The sequence below is a fragment of the Apteryx mantelli genome, chromosome Z (assembly GCF_036417845.1).
Source record: "Apteryx mantelli isolate bAptMan1 chromosome Z, bAptMan1.hap1, whole genome shotgun sequence".
NCBI lineage: Eukaryota > Metazoa > Chordata > Aves > Apterygiformes > Apterygidae > Apteryx > Apteryx mantelli.
The window spans coordinates 63,545,302-63,561,902 of NC_090020.1; the positions used below are offsets into that span (position 1 = coordinate 63,545,302).

Genomic DNA, 16,601 nt, shown 5'->3' on the forward strand with positions numbered 1-16,601 from the left:
GTGTTCCTTGGAAAAAAATAATGTTATATTTGTATTGAATGTTTGCAGTGTAATGGATCATGGGAGGAAAACCTGTAGTTGTTACTCCCTTGAAAATTTACTCCTTTAACTGTTGCAGATTTTATACAGATAGTTTCACTCTATAGCCAGAAAAGGGAGAAAAGTTTACTATAATTTATGTACTAATAATCCTGGTTATATAAATCACCTATATTTCAGCTTTAGTTAGACGGAAGGGTTTACATGCAAAGGTTGTCTTAGTTCTGCTGCTGTGCAAGCAAAGGCTGCCCTTTCACTAATCTTTATGACAATATAAAACAAACAAACAAACTGCAATTCAGCTTTTTTTCAGGTGTTTTAAGAAAGGAGGAATTCCCAATATGAGAAAAGTATACCTGATTTTCTTTCAATTCACTGCAATACCAGAAGAAAGAAAATGCTAGACATAAAATTATACTGACTTTCCTCTGCTTGCATTTTTCCCCAGGATTTCATATCTTTTTCTTCATTCAGTGTCTTGTCTTACCATTTCTGCCATACACTGTCCTGTCTTCTCTTTTCCAGTCTTCTCCAGCCTTTTCCCACTCTTTATCCTGTTTTTTTTTCCCCATTCATTTTGTGGGGATCATCCACTCAAGAGGTCACACTTTTCAACCACTACGCAGTTGCTCTTCGTCCCTACCATCATCCCTTCAAAGCCTCCACATACAATTGAGGTGACACAAGATCCTTCTCCCTGCTGATCACCTCCCTGCTAAAACATTTTGAAAGCTATGGTCTACTTATAAGACGATGCCAGAGCGGAATGGGTACGGCAACATGCAAAGTTGAGACTAGAATACAACCTATAACTTACCAGTCCTTTTTCCCAAACTCTTTTTTTTCCATGAAAGAAGGGAGTGATTTGCCTTTTTTCCTGTCACCTCTGGTCCAGACTACTCTTCTTTACTCATCTTTTCTCCCTTTGTATGCTTGCTCTGTTCCCTTTTTCCCCTCCATAGCCCCTTCTCCCTTCCATGTTAATCTGTTTTCAGCAGCAAAAGAATCTCCAGAATAATGCAGAATCACACCTATGTTTATCCCCAGCAGCATCAGATGATCATCCTGCTTAGGGAAGAAGTTAGGCAAGTTTCATCAGTTTAATTTGTGGCTATTTCCAATTCCATTAAAGAGGTGCTCCTAAACTTCTTGTTATATTCAACTGGTAAACTGTACTCCAAATTTGTATACCCTGTTTGAACACAGTTATTATTTCTCGGTCTATAAAGGAAGACATGGCTGCATACTGTGTACAAGCCTCTGGATTCACATATATAAAATAAGCATAACCAAAGAAACCAGTCCTGAAGATATGGGGGTGGAAAAATTAGAGAATAGGACTTGATAAAAAGATTATATTTTGGAGGAATGAACCCAAACCAAAGGCAGGAAGATACCGGCTTTGGAATTACTGGCATCGCTACCTCCCCATCTGCTCAGACAAACCTTAACTTAGTTGTATGAAGGAGAAGGATATAGACTCAGGCGGCTGACTGAAGCGGGACCAGCAGAAACCCACATAGTCAAAATGTCCAGCTGGAGAACACAATAGTACCTCAGTTATATGTAAAATAGTAGCTGACAGAGAAAATAATTTTACAATAATTAAAAGAGAGCTTGCATTTGAGGAGTAAAATTTGCTTGATAGTGTTTAGTACCACAGAAGGGTCAACTCGCATCTTCACAAAAGCAACAGGGAGATTTTAAACCTTTGAGTTACTAAAAACAACTCTGGCAGAGATTTACTATCTGCCTCTCCATTTCAGCTGCATAAGTTTAAAGAACAGCATGTGTTGGTATGGTAAAGCATGGTAACTTAAGATCTTCAGCTATAGCTAAAAATACGTTAAGAACACACACAGAGAGCTCACTATTAAGAGAGACATTTACTTAACATCATTTAATGTTAGTTATCTATTTTTGTTAACACTAGCCACTGTGACTGTATAAGTTTTATTGCAAAATCAGTCTGGTATGCGCATAAATGCTCAGATAGGTTTTGGCATACAATGCAGGGAGCATACATAAACCAACAGGCATTTTTGGCCTAAAGGAAAAACAAAGCAAGAGTAAAATGCCAACAAACTGAGAACGGCTGCATGCAGAGCTTCTGTTTAAAGGCAAGCCTTTTTGTTGGAAGTCTCCTCTTCTATATGAGAAATTTTCTAGAAATAGCCTTGTCAAGATTATTTTTATACAAGACATAAATGAAGGAATAAATGAAAGACAACATTCCTATTTACATTTAATTATGAGATTTTTTTTCTTGTTACCACAGTTTCTTCAAATCCTCCTATACCAGTCTAGACAAGACATTTACTTTTCCCTTTTGCAGGCATACAGAAACATCAATGACCAGCATATTGACAATTTGCAAACTTTGAAAATGAAGCCTGAATAAAGAAAATTCCTTCCACCCCTATTCTCTCTCTCTCCCTGATACCAAATGAGATCTGATACTAATGGCTTAGTAGCTTCTCCACTGGACTACTGAAACTTTGAACCTCATTTAGAAGTTTATGAGAAATGAAGCTGCTTTCACGAAAACAAAAGGATACAGAAAAAGCACAAGCATTCTGAGAACACCTTTGTTTCCCATTCCAAAAGCCACTGATTAGTACCCCGAATTTACAAATCTGTTACAGGACAGTACTTCATTAAGTCACGAGCTGCTTCCCTCCAGGCTGTGCTATGTCTAGTCTTCCATGCAATGTTAATACAGTCCTGGTACAATCTGAAGCTGAACCTCCTCAAGACTAGGTTCAAGGCCTCAGATAAAATCAGAGTGTGCCAAATCATGCCAAATTAAGGTTAAAATATAAGCTCTCTCTGTGTGTCAAGGTTTCACATATAAATGAGGCAGAAGTACAGGAAAACAAGAACCTGGAAAAAGTAAAGGCTGACAGCTACGCTATAGTGCAGCACATGAAGCAGATATTCTTTTTTGAAGGCAACCTACCACTTTCTGTAATTCATTATGTTCACCTGGTATGGTGCTACATGCTTTAGAAATGCAGATACAGAGCACAGCTCTGTCACTGACCACCAACAACATATTATCAGAAACAAACACAGAAACAGTCGCAGCGCCTACTGATTATATTAATTTCAGCCTGTCAAACAAGTCTAAAAAACAATTAAAGTTGGACTGATTTCAAGAACTTGAATGCAGGGTCCAGATGGCTCTAGAGCACTGCTTTTAAGTACCAAAAAAAGAATGAGTCATCTGATTTTATTAATATGTTGGCTAGCTGCACTGAGGAATATACATACAAATTTGATAGCTTCATAAATAATTGCCATAAATGCCAGCAAGTGGTTGTCTATATCTGTTAGAGATGGAAAATTGATACAGAACAGAAATTGCCTATTTTTGAAATGCAGATAGCCTGTTCTCCTCCTTCTGAAACAAGGAATCAGTCATTTATGTAGATTAATACAGGTTGTACCAACTGAGAAAGACCTGTTAGCCTTTCTAACTAACCAATTCACAGTGCAATTACCTTTTGAAATTGCTCTCAAAAACCGTAGCACAACATTTCAAGTAAAACAATCACCACCTGTAACCATTTGAAGACAAGTTGTTACATTGCCATCGGTCAATCAGATGATACTTTGTGCCAAGGTAACCCACAGCAGATTAATGAAAAACTACAAGCAAGCAAAAATACATGCACAGGTGCAGTCTTGACCATTTCTTTCATGGCTTAGTATTTCATATTTTTTGTCTACATAAAATTGTAAACAAATAAATTCCCCAAACTTCAAGTGCCATACTATAATAAAACTGATAATACTATGCTAATACTTCTCTCTACCATACAGTGTAATAATACATTACCATAGTAAGGCAGGCATCTACTCATGGTTTATCCTCTAATATTGTGTTGGGACTGAAATCCTGGTCCTTGAGTTCCCAAAAACCACCAATACTTATCATTACCACCTGAGCTAAGAGAATCTCTTTATTTATAATAATATTATCTTTATATATTTTCCTTGTATTTAATTTAAATATGAACTAAATAACTCACTCCAAGCAACTGCTCTTGTGTTTAGCTTTGATTATGTTTATGGTTATCTGTATTCATTGCAGACCTGAAACTGGGCTTCTGTGACCAAAAGTTGTTCTTCTTTTTCCAATTATGCTAGTTAGCCTAATGAAACATATTGCCTCCGTTCACTAACTTTATCTTATTTGAGGAAGAAAGGAAGAAAGGAAGAAAGGAAGAAAGGAAGAAAGGAAGAAAGGAAGAAAGGAAGAAAGGAAGAAAGGAAGAAAGGAAGAAAGGAAGAAAGGAAGAAAGGAAGAAAGGAAGAAAGGAAGAAAGGAAGAAAGGAAGAAAGGAAGAAAGGAAGAAAGGAAGAAAGGAAGAGACAAATGCAAAATTAATGAATGAGTATAAAGAAAAGAGCATAGCTAAGACAATGCGACTGTGTCAAAACTGCTCTGGGACTACGCTTGCGTTGGTGTTAGAAAAATATTGTGGCAAATCATACACCAAGGGAAACTAACTTCCCAGATATAAACTGGAAAATAAATTCTATTAATAATGGTAGGAACCAGATACTTCTGAATATAATAGCAACAACATTCTTCACCAAACAGTAACTGAACCAACAAGAGGCAATTATTATTTTAGACTCACATTCGGTAAATGGCAGCAATGTTATAGAAGAGCCAGACATTACCTTGGGCCAAACAATCTGAAGTTGGTTCAGTTTAAATTGGACGGAAGGATAAACAAATGTAGATCTGTAACTAAGGTTACATGGATACTGCTGTCACCAAAATCAAGGCAAAACTGTCCTGTGAACTGACTAGTTCACACTGTTTCAGACATGACACTCAAGATTTTTCGCAGTGCACAACTGTTGACATATCTAAAGAAGCCTGGATTAAGGATAAGTACCATGTACAGCAGCAGGATTGGCTTATGGTATTCCTCTTCTCTCCTGTTGCTCCCTCTGCCGCTCATTTCTGTCCCTGTCCACCCCTCCATCAATGATGATACCAGAGCTATCTGCAGGGCCACACTTCAAAAAGAGCCAGAGCAGCATTCAGGCAAAAAATGATCTGAACCAAAAAAAAGGGGGAGGGGGAAGGGATTGCAGGCAATCAGTGACAACATCTGTTTGATGTGTGGCTTCAAAACAGTTGTGCTGGCATAAAGGAAGGATCAGAAGAGTAACAACAGTCATTTAAGCCAGAACTACTGCTAGGAAATGCATGGGTTTAGTCTAGCAAAAAAAAGAGATTCAGAATGACTGCTATCATTAACTATATATAAGGTTAAACACAAGGAAGTTAAAAGAACAATTGATGCTAAGAGGCAACAAGTACAAAACGGTCAGGAATACTTTGAAACTAGAATCTAAAGAGACATTTGTAACAAGCAGGGCAGTGAGATTCTGAAATAGCTGCCCAAGAAGCACCAGGGAAATAAAAACTTCCTGACTAATTTTAGGTGGAGTTTGATGAACTTATAAAAGGGATATCACTCGGTTGCCTAAGGTAGCACAGGACTAGACCTGATCTCCCCAGTTGCCCCTTCCAGTGTCTGTGTTCCTGTGAGGTTCTTCAAAATTACAGCACCTTTATTTACCTTACATTTTTACTATGAATGTTTAATTGGCCTCTGTTAAGAGACTTGCACTGCCTCCACCCCCCCCTTTTTTTAATTTAAATGAGTCCTATGGGGTCTAATACTGTCAATGAAGTGACATACAGGGCAGACTGGAACACGCTACACATCGTGCACTGCGCCATCAATCAACGAGGTGTTGGGAAGCAAGAACACAGGAGCTTTTCTTTGGACTTTCAAGCCACTTCAAAGAAGCTAGAAGCAGCTGTCACTCACCAAAGCAACAAATTACGGCACTAAGTTACCAACTCCAAAAGCAGTAATAACGAGAATTTCTACCAAAAGCAGTGTACATTGAATAATAACTTAGAAATAGCTGCTGAGCTTTTACAAGAGGATTTTTAAGCAGAAAACAAAGTTTCTAAGTTACAGACTGCAATCAGGTATATGAGAGATTGCTATTTTTGCCACAATGCCAGACAATTTATTTTGCCAACAAATCTACAATTTGATTACTTGTTGCTTCTGGAAAATATAAATTTGATTTGATTTCAGAAAGCAGAGGGACCTTTGTAATACTTTATTAGAGCAATACAATGGCAAACATAACTGCTGCAAACAAGCAAAGCAATTAAATTTACCAGCTGATTTTTAACTCATACATTAAATATTTTAAACATTTATGTAAGTCTGGTTTTGTTTCAGAACAATGTTCCATGATAAGAACGTGCCAAACAATCCTTTTTAATAGGCCACTGTGAAAATAAAGCTAAAAAACTACAACCTATGAAGCAGAATCAGCAAAGGGTAATACTGGCTTTAGAAAACGCAAACACAAAAACCTGCAAGCTTGTTCACAAGGTGCTCCTACTACTGATATTCACTTTATAACAATGTCAAGACTCAAGTCTACCATATCATTTAACTCTGATTACATACTGATAACTATAATTCCATCCAAGATGCTTTAATGGCCTTATTAGTTTTCAAATTAATCTTCACCCGAACAGAATTACTTACAATGGCAAGTAAGACTTTACAGAATAATTAAGATGTTATTTACATATCGATTTTTGGGAAACATACATACAGTCAGTTTTATTGTACTTGCTCATAAATATGACAGCTCCATATAGCCATGCAAAAATCAAAGTATATCGGATTTGTGTAGGATAGAAAACTGTATTCCCTGCTCACATAAAAGGTCTGGGACAATGGCTTCGGGGGTAAAGTGGGAGCCAAGACAGAAGATTAAAAAAGAAAGAAAAAAGTCTAGTCTCAGATGATTCAGCACTGAACATTTATTCTTCCAAGCTTTGTGCCTATTGAGTTTAAATAAAACACAATCTTATGCTTTTTGCGCATTTCCAGAAGTCAAAAAGACTATTCTTATCTTAAAAAATATATCAAAATGTGAAAATTTCTTTCAAACACAAAACCACCAAGGTACTTTGGCATCTTCTATTTTTTAGTTTGTGAACATTTCTTTAGCTGCACCTCATATACACGTGTGTGTGCATGGGGGGCCATTCCTAATGATATATAAATAAGAACAGATTTGAAAACCACAATGAACACAAGCAATTCATTTTTCAAGTAGCAATTTACTGTATGAAGCTTTGCAAAACTGTTAATTTTAAGAACATGAACAACAAGACGACCATTTTGATCTTTCTATCTTTTGAAATAGCAGATCTGAGTTAATAAACACTTGCAAGTCTTATGGGCTGCAGTAGGAATAGTGCTGCGTGCTGGAAGCCAGCATTATACACACAAAGAACACATCCACCAGGTAACTGCAGTCAACATTCACATGGCCTCAACGGTTTGACTCCACCTAGCGGGCTTGTTAAAAAAAAGTCCCATTAAGGCAAAACTGACAGTTTGCCTCAGGACCAATTATTTCATGCTTGAATACTATGCCATATGTTGGCATTTTTCTGAAAGTAAGACTGAAGTGCCACCAAATATACATAAATAATAGCGGACAGGCATGGTTTAAGTAAAGCTTTATAACAGCCAAGCAGCATTTTTTTTTTAATTAAGACCTTCTGCAGAAGTTAAAAAGTATTTCAGAGAGAAAACACTGAGTATTCAGCAGCTTCTAATACAGTGTAAGATACACTGTGTTCTGTGTTCTCAGGAATGGATTTTAAGACAGAAATTATATACACTAAAGTCTGTGTAATTTAAAAAAACTATTTTTTTGCTTGAATTTGAAATATATCACCACATTTCAGTTTTGACTCACAGCCTCAGATAAGAAGTAATTGTTCATTTTATAGCAAAGCAAGAGTAAAATCAAGAGAAGTCAGCAGAGGCCTGAGTAACATGGGGAAAAAAAAAAAAAAAGAATAAAAAACCCCAGAGAAGTCCAAGACAGAACTAGCAAAATACAGATATATCACTCGAAGGTAAGGACAGGGCAGCATTAATTCAGTTGAGCTGAAGGAATGGGACCACAGCCCCAAAATTGAAGTCATCATTTTTTTCCTGCTGGACAAACACATTTGAAGTCCTTGTTACACTTCGCCTCTCTTTTCTTTCATCTGTTTGGCTCTTGACAGTGCCTGGAACAGCACATACATGCTTTGAATTCTTGGGCCATTTTCCTTAGAAAAGTACTTGGCTTTGTGTCATGACTGTGTTTGGCACAGACAGATCTCACTATGGCAAAGGATAGCATGTTTAGTACTTCCTAATTTAAAGTTCTATAACTGCCTTTAGAAACTTTTTTCCTGAAGCTGCATTTGAGGAAATAAAAGAAAATATAGTACCATTTAACACTAAATCATTAATTTTGTCAGTTCCCTGTATCTCAGTTCACTGCAAGCTCTATGTTGATCGTATTTCTATAATAGATGTAGTTTTAGTTCTTAGAATCAGTTTGAGCTAGTCAGAAAAGCTGTAGGTTATAAGAACACTTTAAAATCTTTATTGATAAAATTTAATCCTGGCAGTGCTACTTTTATGATCTTATCTGGCAACAAATGTTTACTGGTTTCTCTGATAGAATTAACATCAACAACAGCAAAGTAATTGAAGATGGCACTCTGCGGTAACCGATGGAAAATGCAGACCTTAGGTGGGAACCTATACATGTGTGTGACATGTTATATATGGCACAAATCTCTAGGCAGTCTTCCACTGTACTTGCATTCTCTTTTTCTTCCCCCATAGTCTTTAAACAAAAGAAATTTGGAAACTGGTCTGACTGACTTTCATAAAAGGAGGTGATTTCCACACAGTAGTCTGGAGCTGACTCTATGGAGGAGCCATGGTACTGTTTCTGCAGAGTATCTGATCTCCTCCATCCCCACTCCTAAAATTATGGTACCTATGGCTCTAAAATAAGAGCTCACTAGGACTACTCAGCTGGGCTTCAAACCCCATTCTGTGAACTGAATCTGTATCATGTCACAGCAGACCTCCATCACTGCACACCTCATTTAGGGGTTGTTAGAAAGGCCTGTTCTCTTCCTATTCCTTTTCAGCCCTTGCGCACAGCTAGCAAGTGAACTGCTTAATTTACACAGCATTTGACACAGGATGTGCTCATTAGGGCTATCTTATTGTTTGGTTCTACCACCAGGTGAACCATACAATATACAGTGGAAAAAAATATTGCTTTTAAGGCCCTACAACGCTCTCAGGTGTGGCTGTAAATAAGCATCTATCACACGACTATCATGGCAGTAACATAAACAACAGGTAAAGCGCATATTATGTAGTGCAAACACCACACGCTGTCACCACTAAGACAGCCCAGCACTTGAATGCAATCAGCTAATGCATGAATGCTGGCTGACCCTAGTTAAGAAAAAAGCAGTACTGCTGGACAGAGAAAACTATGGAGGAAGGTTTGTAAACACAGAGATTTTTTCTGATTTACAGCCACAGTTAATCAATTCAGCCTGTACCATGGGAATGTCCTTTGACTTCCTATTGATGTTAAGTCTCATACAGTCAAAGTGAAGAGTAATGCTTTTTGGCATCACTAGTTGGTTGGAAAACTCTGTGCCTTCATGGCAGACGATGACCTAGTCTCACTTACTTGCACCTTTTTAAGTCACTGTTCTCCTCTGGGAAGACAGTGAATTATACTGGGCCATTATTATTTCAACGCTTGCAAAATTCCAACCAGCGCTCAATACTACAGTGCATCTGCTCAACAACACAAATTACTTGAGCAAATGAAGCCTGTTTTCTGCTCCAGCTTTTGAGTGAACAGTGATTTAACAACATTAAATGCTTCCCAGGCTATCTAAAAGATTGTTTCAGCATGATAACTACGGCCAAGAACTTCACTGAGTTCACACTCCACAGCAGACATAAAAGGTGTCTGTATTAAAGATGGAACTTTCTTAGATGGTATGATGAACACACCCCACCAAGCCATATTTCACCCAAAAAGAAAAATGTACTCCTCCTAACCTTACCTCTTCTAAATACATACAATATGTACTAGAAAAGAGCCTCTTCTACTGAGGGAAGTCATGACTCACAAATCTATCAGAATTCTTTGAAGGAGTCGCAACAGACAGAGACCAGTCAATACTGTCTATTTGATTTCCAAAGACTTTTGACCAAAGTCTGCTAAAGAAACTAAGCTGCTGTGAGACAAGAAGGAAGATCCTCTTATGGATAAGTGATTAAAAGATAGGAAAGAAACAGAGAAATAGCTGTTCATTTTTCTGAATGGAAGTAGGCGACTAGTGGAGCCCCACAGGGTTCCACGCTAGGTTCTTTAACATATTTATACCTCATCTAGAAAAAGGTAGGATTAATGAAGTGACAAAACCTACTGATGATAAGATAAATGCAGTGTACCAAAAGCAGCCACATGAAGGCGTGAAAGGATCTCATAACACTGAGTAAACATTAAAATCACTAAAAATGAATTTCAGTCTTAATAAATGTGAAGTATCATAATTGGGGGGAAAATTCTAACTTTACATACACAATAATGAGCTCTGAATTAATCTAATTATTTGGAAAGAGATTCTGGAGTTAAAACAGTTCCATGAAAACATCAGCCAAGAGGCAGCTGAAAAGAAGCAGACGATAGGAGTGAAATGAGGAACAGAGAACAAAACAGAAATATTCATTATACCACTCCAAAATATGGGAAGCATGCACATACAGAATACTTTGTGCAGTTCTGCTCCTCCCAACACATATAAACTCTCTTGTCCTCTCTTCTCCCACCTGCCCCAAACCTTTTCCTTTTCTACCAAGTCATGTATGTGTTACTAATGACCAGCTGCAGCACAGAACAGATTACATTCAGACAACAACTAACTAGACCAGGATTCTTCAGCCTGGACAAAAACAAACAACAGAACAAGTATTTAAGAAATCTATACAATCATGAAAAGCACAGAGAGGGTGAAGAGGGATCAATTTTTCCCTGTCTCTTCCAACACAAGTGTCAGGAGGAGATCAAATACAATATTGGGCCACAGGTTCAATATAGAAAGGTATTACTGGACAAATTGTTGGAAAAAAATCATATCAAACAACTGTATCAAACGACTTTGTTTTGAGAAGTCCCCAAGCCCTGGACTGTCACATAGCAGGGGACTGTTCTGAAGACAAACTCTTGATCTAACCCTAACCATTTAAAATAAATCTTTCCAAGCTAGGGATTTCTTCCGTTGTAGAGAACGACAGAACAGTTACCTCCCCAAAAGACATTAATTGCATTGCATAACCTAGTGCGGTCCATCTGCTGCCTCAGGGTTCAAATTGAGTCCATGAAACGCTTCTGAGCCTGACGCTCTTTGCCCCAGCCAGTCTGGAGAACGGTTTTTGGATCCGTAAACTCTGCCTAATAGCCAGTTTGTTTGTCTACAGCCTGCTGTGTTTAGCAAAGTGGCAGCTGCTGCTTCCGACCACAGAAAATTGCTGCTGTGGTACACAGAGGAGGTTGCGCAGTCCACAGAGTCCAGAGAAAGGGAAAAACGTTCCAAGTGTCCTGCCTGCCTTTGTCAGTGCTGAGGTGTTGGGGCTAGTAGTTTAATGAAAGTAAGCACACACACTATGGTGATAAGCATGATATGAAAACATGACTATAAAAGTTCTCCCCTTGTTTCTTCATCCTTCCCTCCTTCCCCAGTTTCTTGCTGGCTTACCTCCCCATTTAGAGAAAAGCCAAACAGTGTTCAGAGCATCTTTCTGATGATGAGAAATTTTATAGCTCTTAAATCTAAATTCTAGTTTTTCCACAGTCCAAATACATTTATTTCCTATTCAAAATCTGATTTTGAAGGAAAGATTCCATAACCCTTGAATCCTAGAAAATTATTTTATGACACTGAAATTATGTCAGTGCCTACTTTTAGTCAGATTCTTTTCCATTATTGAGAATATCCTCAAAAAGTAAACACACTATTGCGCTAATTTAATTAATCTGCATTTTAGCTTACTTTTTTCCACACATTTCATTGAAATATATTTTAATCTTTGAATATTTTTGATTCTAATATGAATGGTATTTAATTGGAAATAACTTCTTTCCCCAAATCTGCCTATTTTAACCAAAAGAATCAAATCCTGAATGTTTTATTCAGCATAAGACATGTTGCTTGAAACTTGCTGAAAACTGTCATTTTTAAATGACAGTTTGAAAATAGTCTCACTTTAAAACATCATGGGGAGAAACAGAATGTATCAACATTTCCATGATCATTTGTTTAACTTCTTCAAGTTATCAGGTCTCTATCTGGCATTGGAAATAACTCCTTTTTTGTGAAACAATTATTTGGGTACACTCAAATGAAGACTGACAAAAGAATTATAAATTAAGAAACTGCAGTAACCATTCCCACGTGTATTTACAACAAAGACGTGCTGAAAAAGTAAAATCTATGCTTAATAATAGAAAGAGTTGAGAAACAGGAAGTTGGCAACTACGTTTCAGTAGTCCCTCCATCCTTCAAACACCTGTTTTCCTTCTATACCCTACGATGCCCGACGCCTTCCCCTCGGTTTCCCCAGGGACGCTAACTTCAGCTCCCTGCTTCTGCAGTTCACCGAGGACTGCCCACACGTTTTCCTCCACACCGCGGCTCTGGGGGCCCATTTGCAGCATTTACATTCACTACAGAGAAAACAACTAGTCTCTTAATCTAAAACACTCTGGTAGCGTATTTGTACTCGCTTCACCCTTCACGTAACGCGCAGCAGTGGCACGCTCTCCTCATAATGCTGTTGAAGACAAGCTCCACCTCGCTTCACATGCACCGAGCTAGAAAGCCTCGCTGCTATATTTTTTATACATATATATGTATATGGCCTTAGCCTCGCTCTATTGTATCTGCCGCGGCGAGCCTGACAAAGCGGAGGAAACGCCAGCGCTGCCCGCGCAGCCCCGGAGCCGCCGCCGCGCCGCGCTCCGCTCCGCTCCGCCAGGCCCGGCCCGGCCCGGCCCCGGGTGTGTGTGTGTGGGGGGGGGGGGGCAGGACCTCCCTGCGAGCCGCCGTGAGGCGCCCCCGGCCCCCTCCCGCCCGCCGCGTCGCGCCTACCTGCGAGCCGCGCCCGCGCACAGGGCCAGCATGAGGAGGGCGGCGCGAGGGGGCGGGACGGGGGAGCACGGGCCGCCGCCGCCGCCGCCGCCGCTGCTGCTGCCGCCGCCGCTGCCGCCGGACCCCGGCGCGGCGAGGGCAGCCCCAGGCCGCCGCGCGGCGCCTCCACTTCCGCCGCCGCCTCACGCCCTTCCCGCCGCCGCGGCGCGCGCCTCCACTTCCGCCGCCCCCTGCCCGCCGCAGCTGCGCGCCCGCCCTCGCGCCCCTTGTCTCTGTCTCCCGGCGGCGGCGCTGGCCGCGGGGCTCGCCCCTCTCGCACGGTAAGGGGGGCGCCCGCCGCGCCGGCTCCCCGCAGCCCCTCGTCCGCGCAGCTCCCGCCGCCACCGGGGTGGGGCGGGAGTGGGGGGCGCGGCGGGCGGGCGTTGGGGCGCCCCGCTGGGGCGGGTGCGGGGGGGGTCGCCGCGGGCCCCGGGGAGGCCCCGCGCCCGGGCCCGCCGCGGCGCTGGGCAGGGGCGGGACCGCGGCCCGCGGCCGTGGCCGCCCGCCCGCCGGGGGGGGCTCGGCAGCCGCTCCCGCCGCCCTGCGCTGCGGAGGGCTGCGGCGGTGCCCCCGGCGGGCGGGCCCTGCGCCCCGCCGGGAGCCGCCTCTGCGCGGCGCCGCGGCGGCCGTTGCTCGGCGGCGGTTGGGTTGCGCGGCGGTTGGTGTGCCGGGGGCTGGGGGGGCGGGCGATCCTGTGAGGGCTGGCACCGGCACCGCTCGTGGTGGAAAGCTCCGGATTAACCCTCTACCTCAGAAAACCGGGTAAAGGCTGCGCTTAAAAAAAAATAATCGAAGCGGTTTAAGGAAAAAATAAAAGTTGGGAACTAAAATTTTCCTCAAAGTTATGTAACTCCCGGTTGATGCTGAATGCAAATCAGACTGAGCCTGTAGCGTGTCACTAATCACAAGTGTGCATTGAGGTCACCGTGTTCCAGTTTTCTGTCCAAAGTGAATATAAGCCATTCAGCAACATGTCAGAAAATAGAATAGCTTTTATTAAAGTGTATTTTGTTATGTTAGCAGTGGGGTATTTTTTCAACATAGCTTTTTAACTGATTATGATTTCAGTAGGTGTTCCTGCTTCCAAGTGCACATGCCTTAGAAATAAAACCAAAGTGATATCTTTCAGAAAAGTAAATGGCTTAAGTTATTCTCAGTGAGCTCTCACACAGGAATGAATCTGAGGAAATCTGTGCTCTTTTGCTGATAATTAGAATAGATGATCACAGGAGTTCCCCATCACTTTATTGGGCTTTCTAGTGAAGGGTTGAGAGGCTGGAATACTCTAGAAATTCAGGACTGGGCCCAAAGCACATGTCCTGTCATATTCTAAAGCTTTTGTTCATTTTTTGAAGTAATAGATTTTATTCTTTTTTAAGGCAGAGGTGAAATTCATCAATTTCAAAATGTCATCAGTCAAACGCTTGGTTTATGCAGTCATCCATTTCTTGAGAGAGCAGAGTCAGATGGATACTTTTACTCCAGATGAACAAGAAAGCTTGGAAGGTAAGTGATAAAGGTGATAGTACGTACACACGTATGCACTATACATACAGACATTAAAATGTTTGGTGTATGTTATGAAAGAAAGTAACTGGAATGACCTATTTGAAACTGCCACCAAATATTATCTGCAAATACGATCAAGACATTGATATTTCTGAGATTATAAGTTCTAAAACATCTCTCTCTTAAAAAATGTTATAAAGTTATAAAATTTGTACTACCTTATTTCTGAGCAACAGATATTTTGAATCATGTTAAGGTAGGTAATGCTGAAATATAAACTATGGGAATGATTCAGATATGTCTCCCCCAACTTTTTGCCAGCTGATTCTTGTTTCATTTTACTTTTATGTTTGGTTTCTTTCTGCATTTTGTGCGTGTTGGCATCTGTGAACAAAACACAGGAGAAGAGCATTTCTGTCAACAGTGATGTTGGCCAGGGAGAAGGGGTAAGGAGTAAAACATGAACAGCCATATATTGTTTTTGGTATATGGAAAGAACTGCAGTTTCACACTTAAAAGAATTCCATGTAATTCGTGAGGGAAAGCTAAGAGACCCTTAGAATAAGAAAAATAAATGCTTTGCAGTGCTTTTTCACATGAATAGTGATTCCAAAGAGCCATAACAGTGAATATTTTCAGCATGGTATAGTTTCTATTAACAGAAGACATAGCCACAGCAAGATGGACTTCTGCATGTATTTTGGAATACGTGCAGAATAGGTGCCAGCAGAATAGGTGAAGACATTCATTCCTTTTGGAATACATGCAGAATAGGGGCCAACAGAATAGGTGAAGACATTCATTCATTAGCCTTCGTAATTTTGTAGTGTCTATCTTTTTCCTTCTCATTGCTCTCCTTCCTTTTCCCTGATTCCTAGAGACTTCTTGGGAACTGGTGACCACAATGTGGAATTAAGCAAAAGAAGAACAAAAAGATTTTTAATTTCAGTTAGCTTTTCATATCATCTGTTTGAAAGACCTGTGCACTGTTTCAAGCAGTCTTTGGTTGTATGGAGGAGGAATTGGAAGTAAAAGGAGGAAGCCTAGGACCAGCAGTGCAATAAACAATATCCAGGCAGATGAACATTGAGTTATGTGAAATTTGAGGAATGGGGAGTGGACCTTCCACAAGTACAGAAGCAAGTCCTGCTTCTCAGAGGCATACACTTTAAAAGATAAACCTGAAATGTTTTTCCTTCCAGTGTCTTTTGGTTTTACAGTGCAGTTGCTCACTAATATAAGCAAGAAAGAAGAACGTGTAGGGTGCTATTCAAAGAATATTCCACAGATTTGGTTTTACATCACAATCTGGAATATTTGTACATTTGAAAAGTGATAGTCAGTTATGAATTTAACCTATATCAGTATTTAATGAGGAATTTCTGTTCAGCTGTGAAAGAAAGCAATGTTTTTAGAAATCATATAAGAGTTGAAGTATATTCCTTTTGTTTTTATAAAACTGATAAACATTGATGGGTTGTGATTATTTGTCTCAGAGCAGCTTTAGCCAGTGTCTGCACAAAGGAATCAACAATTTTAAGATTCTATTTTCTGAACAAAAAGACATTATAACACTTCAGTTGTGCTTAAATACTGATGTAAAATTTAGCATTTTAATACAGATATGAAATCCTAATTTTAGAGCTTCATCCTGCCAAAAGTATGGTACCATATGCTGTGTGTTAGAGGATCAGAGGCAGGCATTCTAAATAATTGACTCATTTTAGTTGTGCAAAATATCTTTACTGCATATGGAATAACCATAGCCTAAATCCCACTCACTGAAGTGGTCAGTGTCAGGTGGAGACATATAGGATGAAAGAATTTGACTGATGTTATTCATTGTTACCTTATGTACCTTCCTGGTTTCTGTGGAAGGATAAAACACTATATGATTAAATGT

General features: G+C 40.3%; 2 protein-coding genes across 4 annotated transcripts in view; one reads left to right on the forward strand and one right to left on the reverse strand.

Moving 5' to 3' along the window:
* Nucleotides 1–13,246, reverse strand: part of NLN (neurolysin) — a 43,747-nt gene extending 30,501 nt beyond the window's left edge. The window contains exon 1 of one of the 2 annotated variants that reach the window (XM_067315870.1): nt 13,151–13,246. In XM_067315870.1, coding sequence (XP_067171971.1) covers nt 13,151–13,182 — 32 coding nt within the window. In that variant the 5' untranslated portion in view covers nt 13,183–13,246. Of the gene's footprint in view, nt 1–526; nt 579–13,150 lie in introns of those variants that run through there. The other variant, XM_067315872.1, reaches the window with a different exon arrangement.
* Nucleotides 13,247–13,385: 139 nt separating this feature from the next.
* Nucleotides 13,386–16,601, forward strand: part of SGTB (small glutamine rich tetratricopeptide repeat co-chaperone beta) — a 47,775-nt gene continuing 44,559 nt past the window's right edge. Inside the window, exons 1-2 of one of the 2 annotated variants that reach the window (XM_067315490.1) lie at nt 13,386–13,470; nt 14,573–14,695. In XM_067315490.1, coding sequence (XP_067171591.1) covers nt 14,596–14,695 — 100 coding nt within the window. In that variant the 5' untranslated portion in view covers nt 13,386–13,470; nt 14,573–14,595. Of the gene's footprint in view, nt 13,471–14,568; nt 14,696–16,601 lie in introns of both variants that reach the window. The other variant, XM_067315491.1, reaches the window with a different exon arrangement.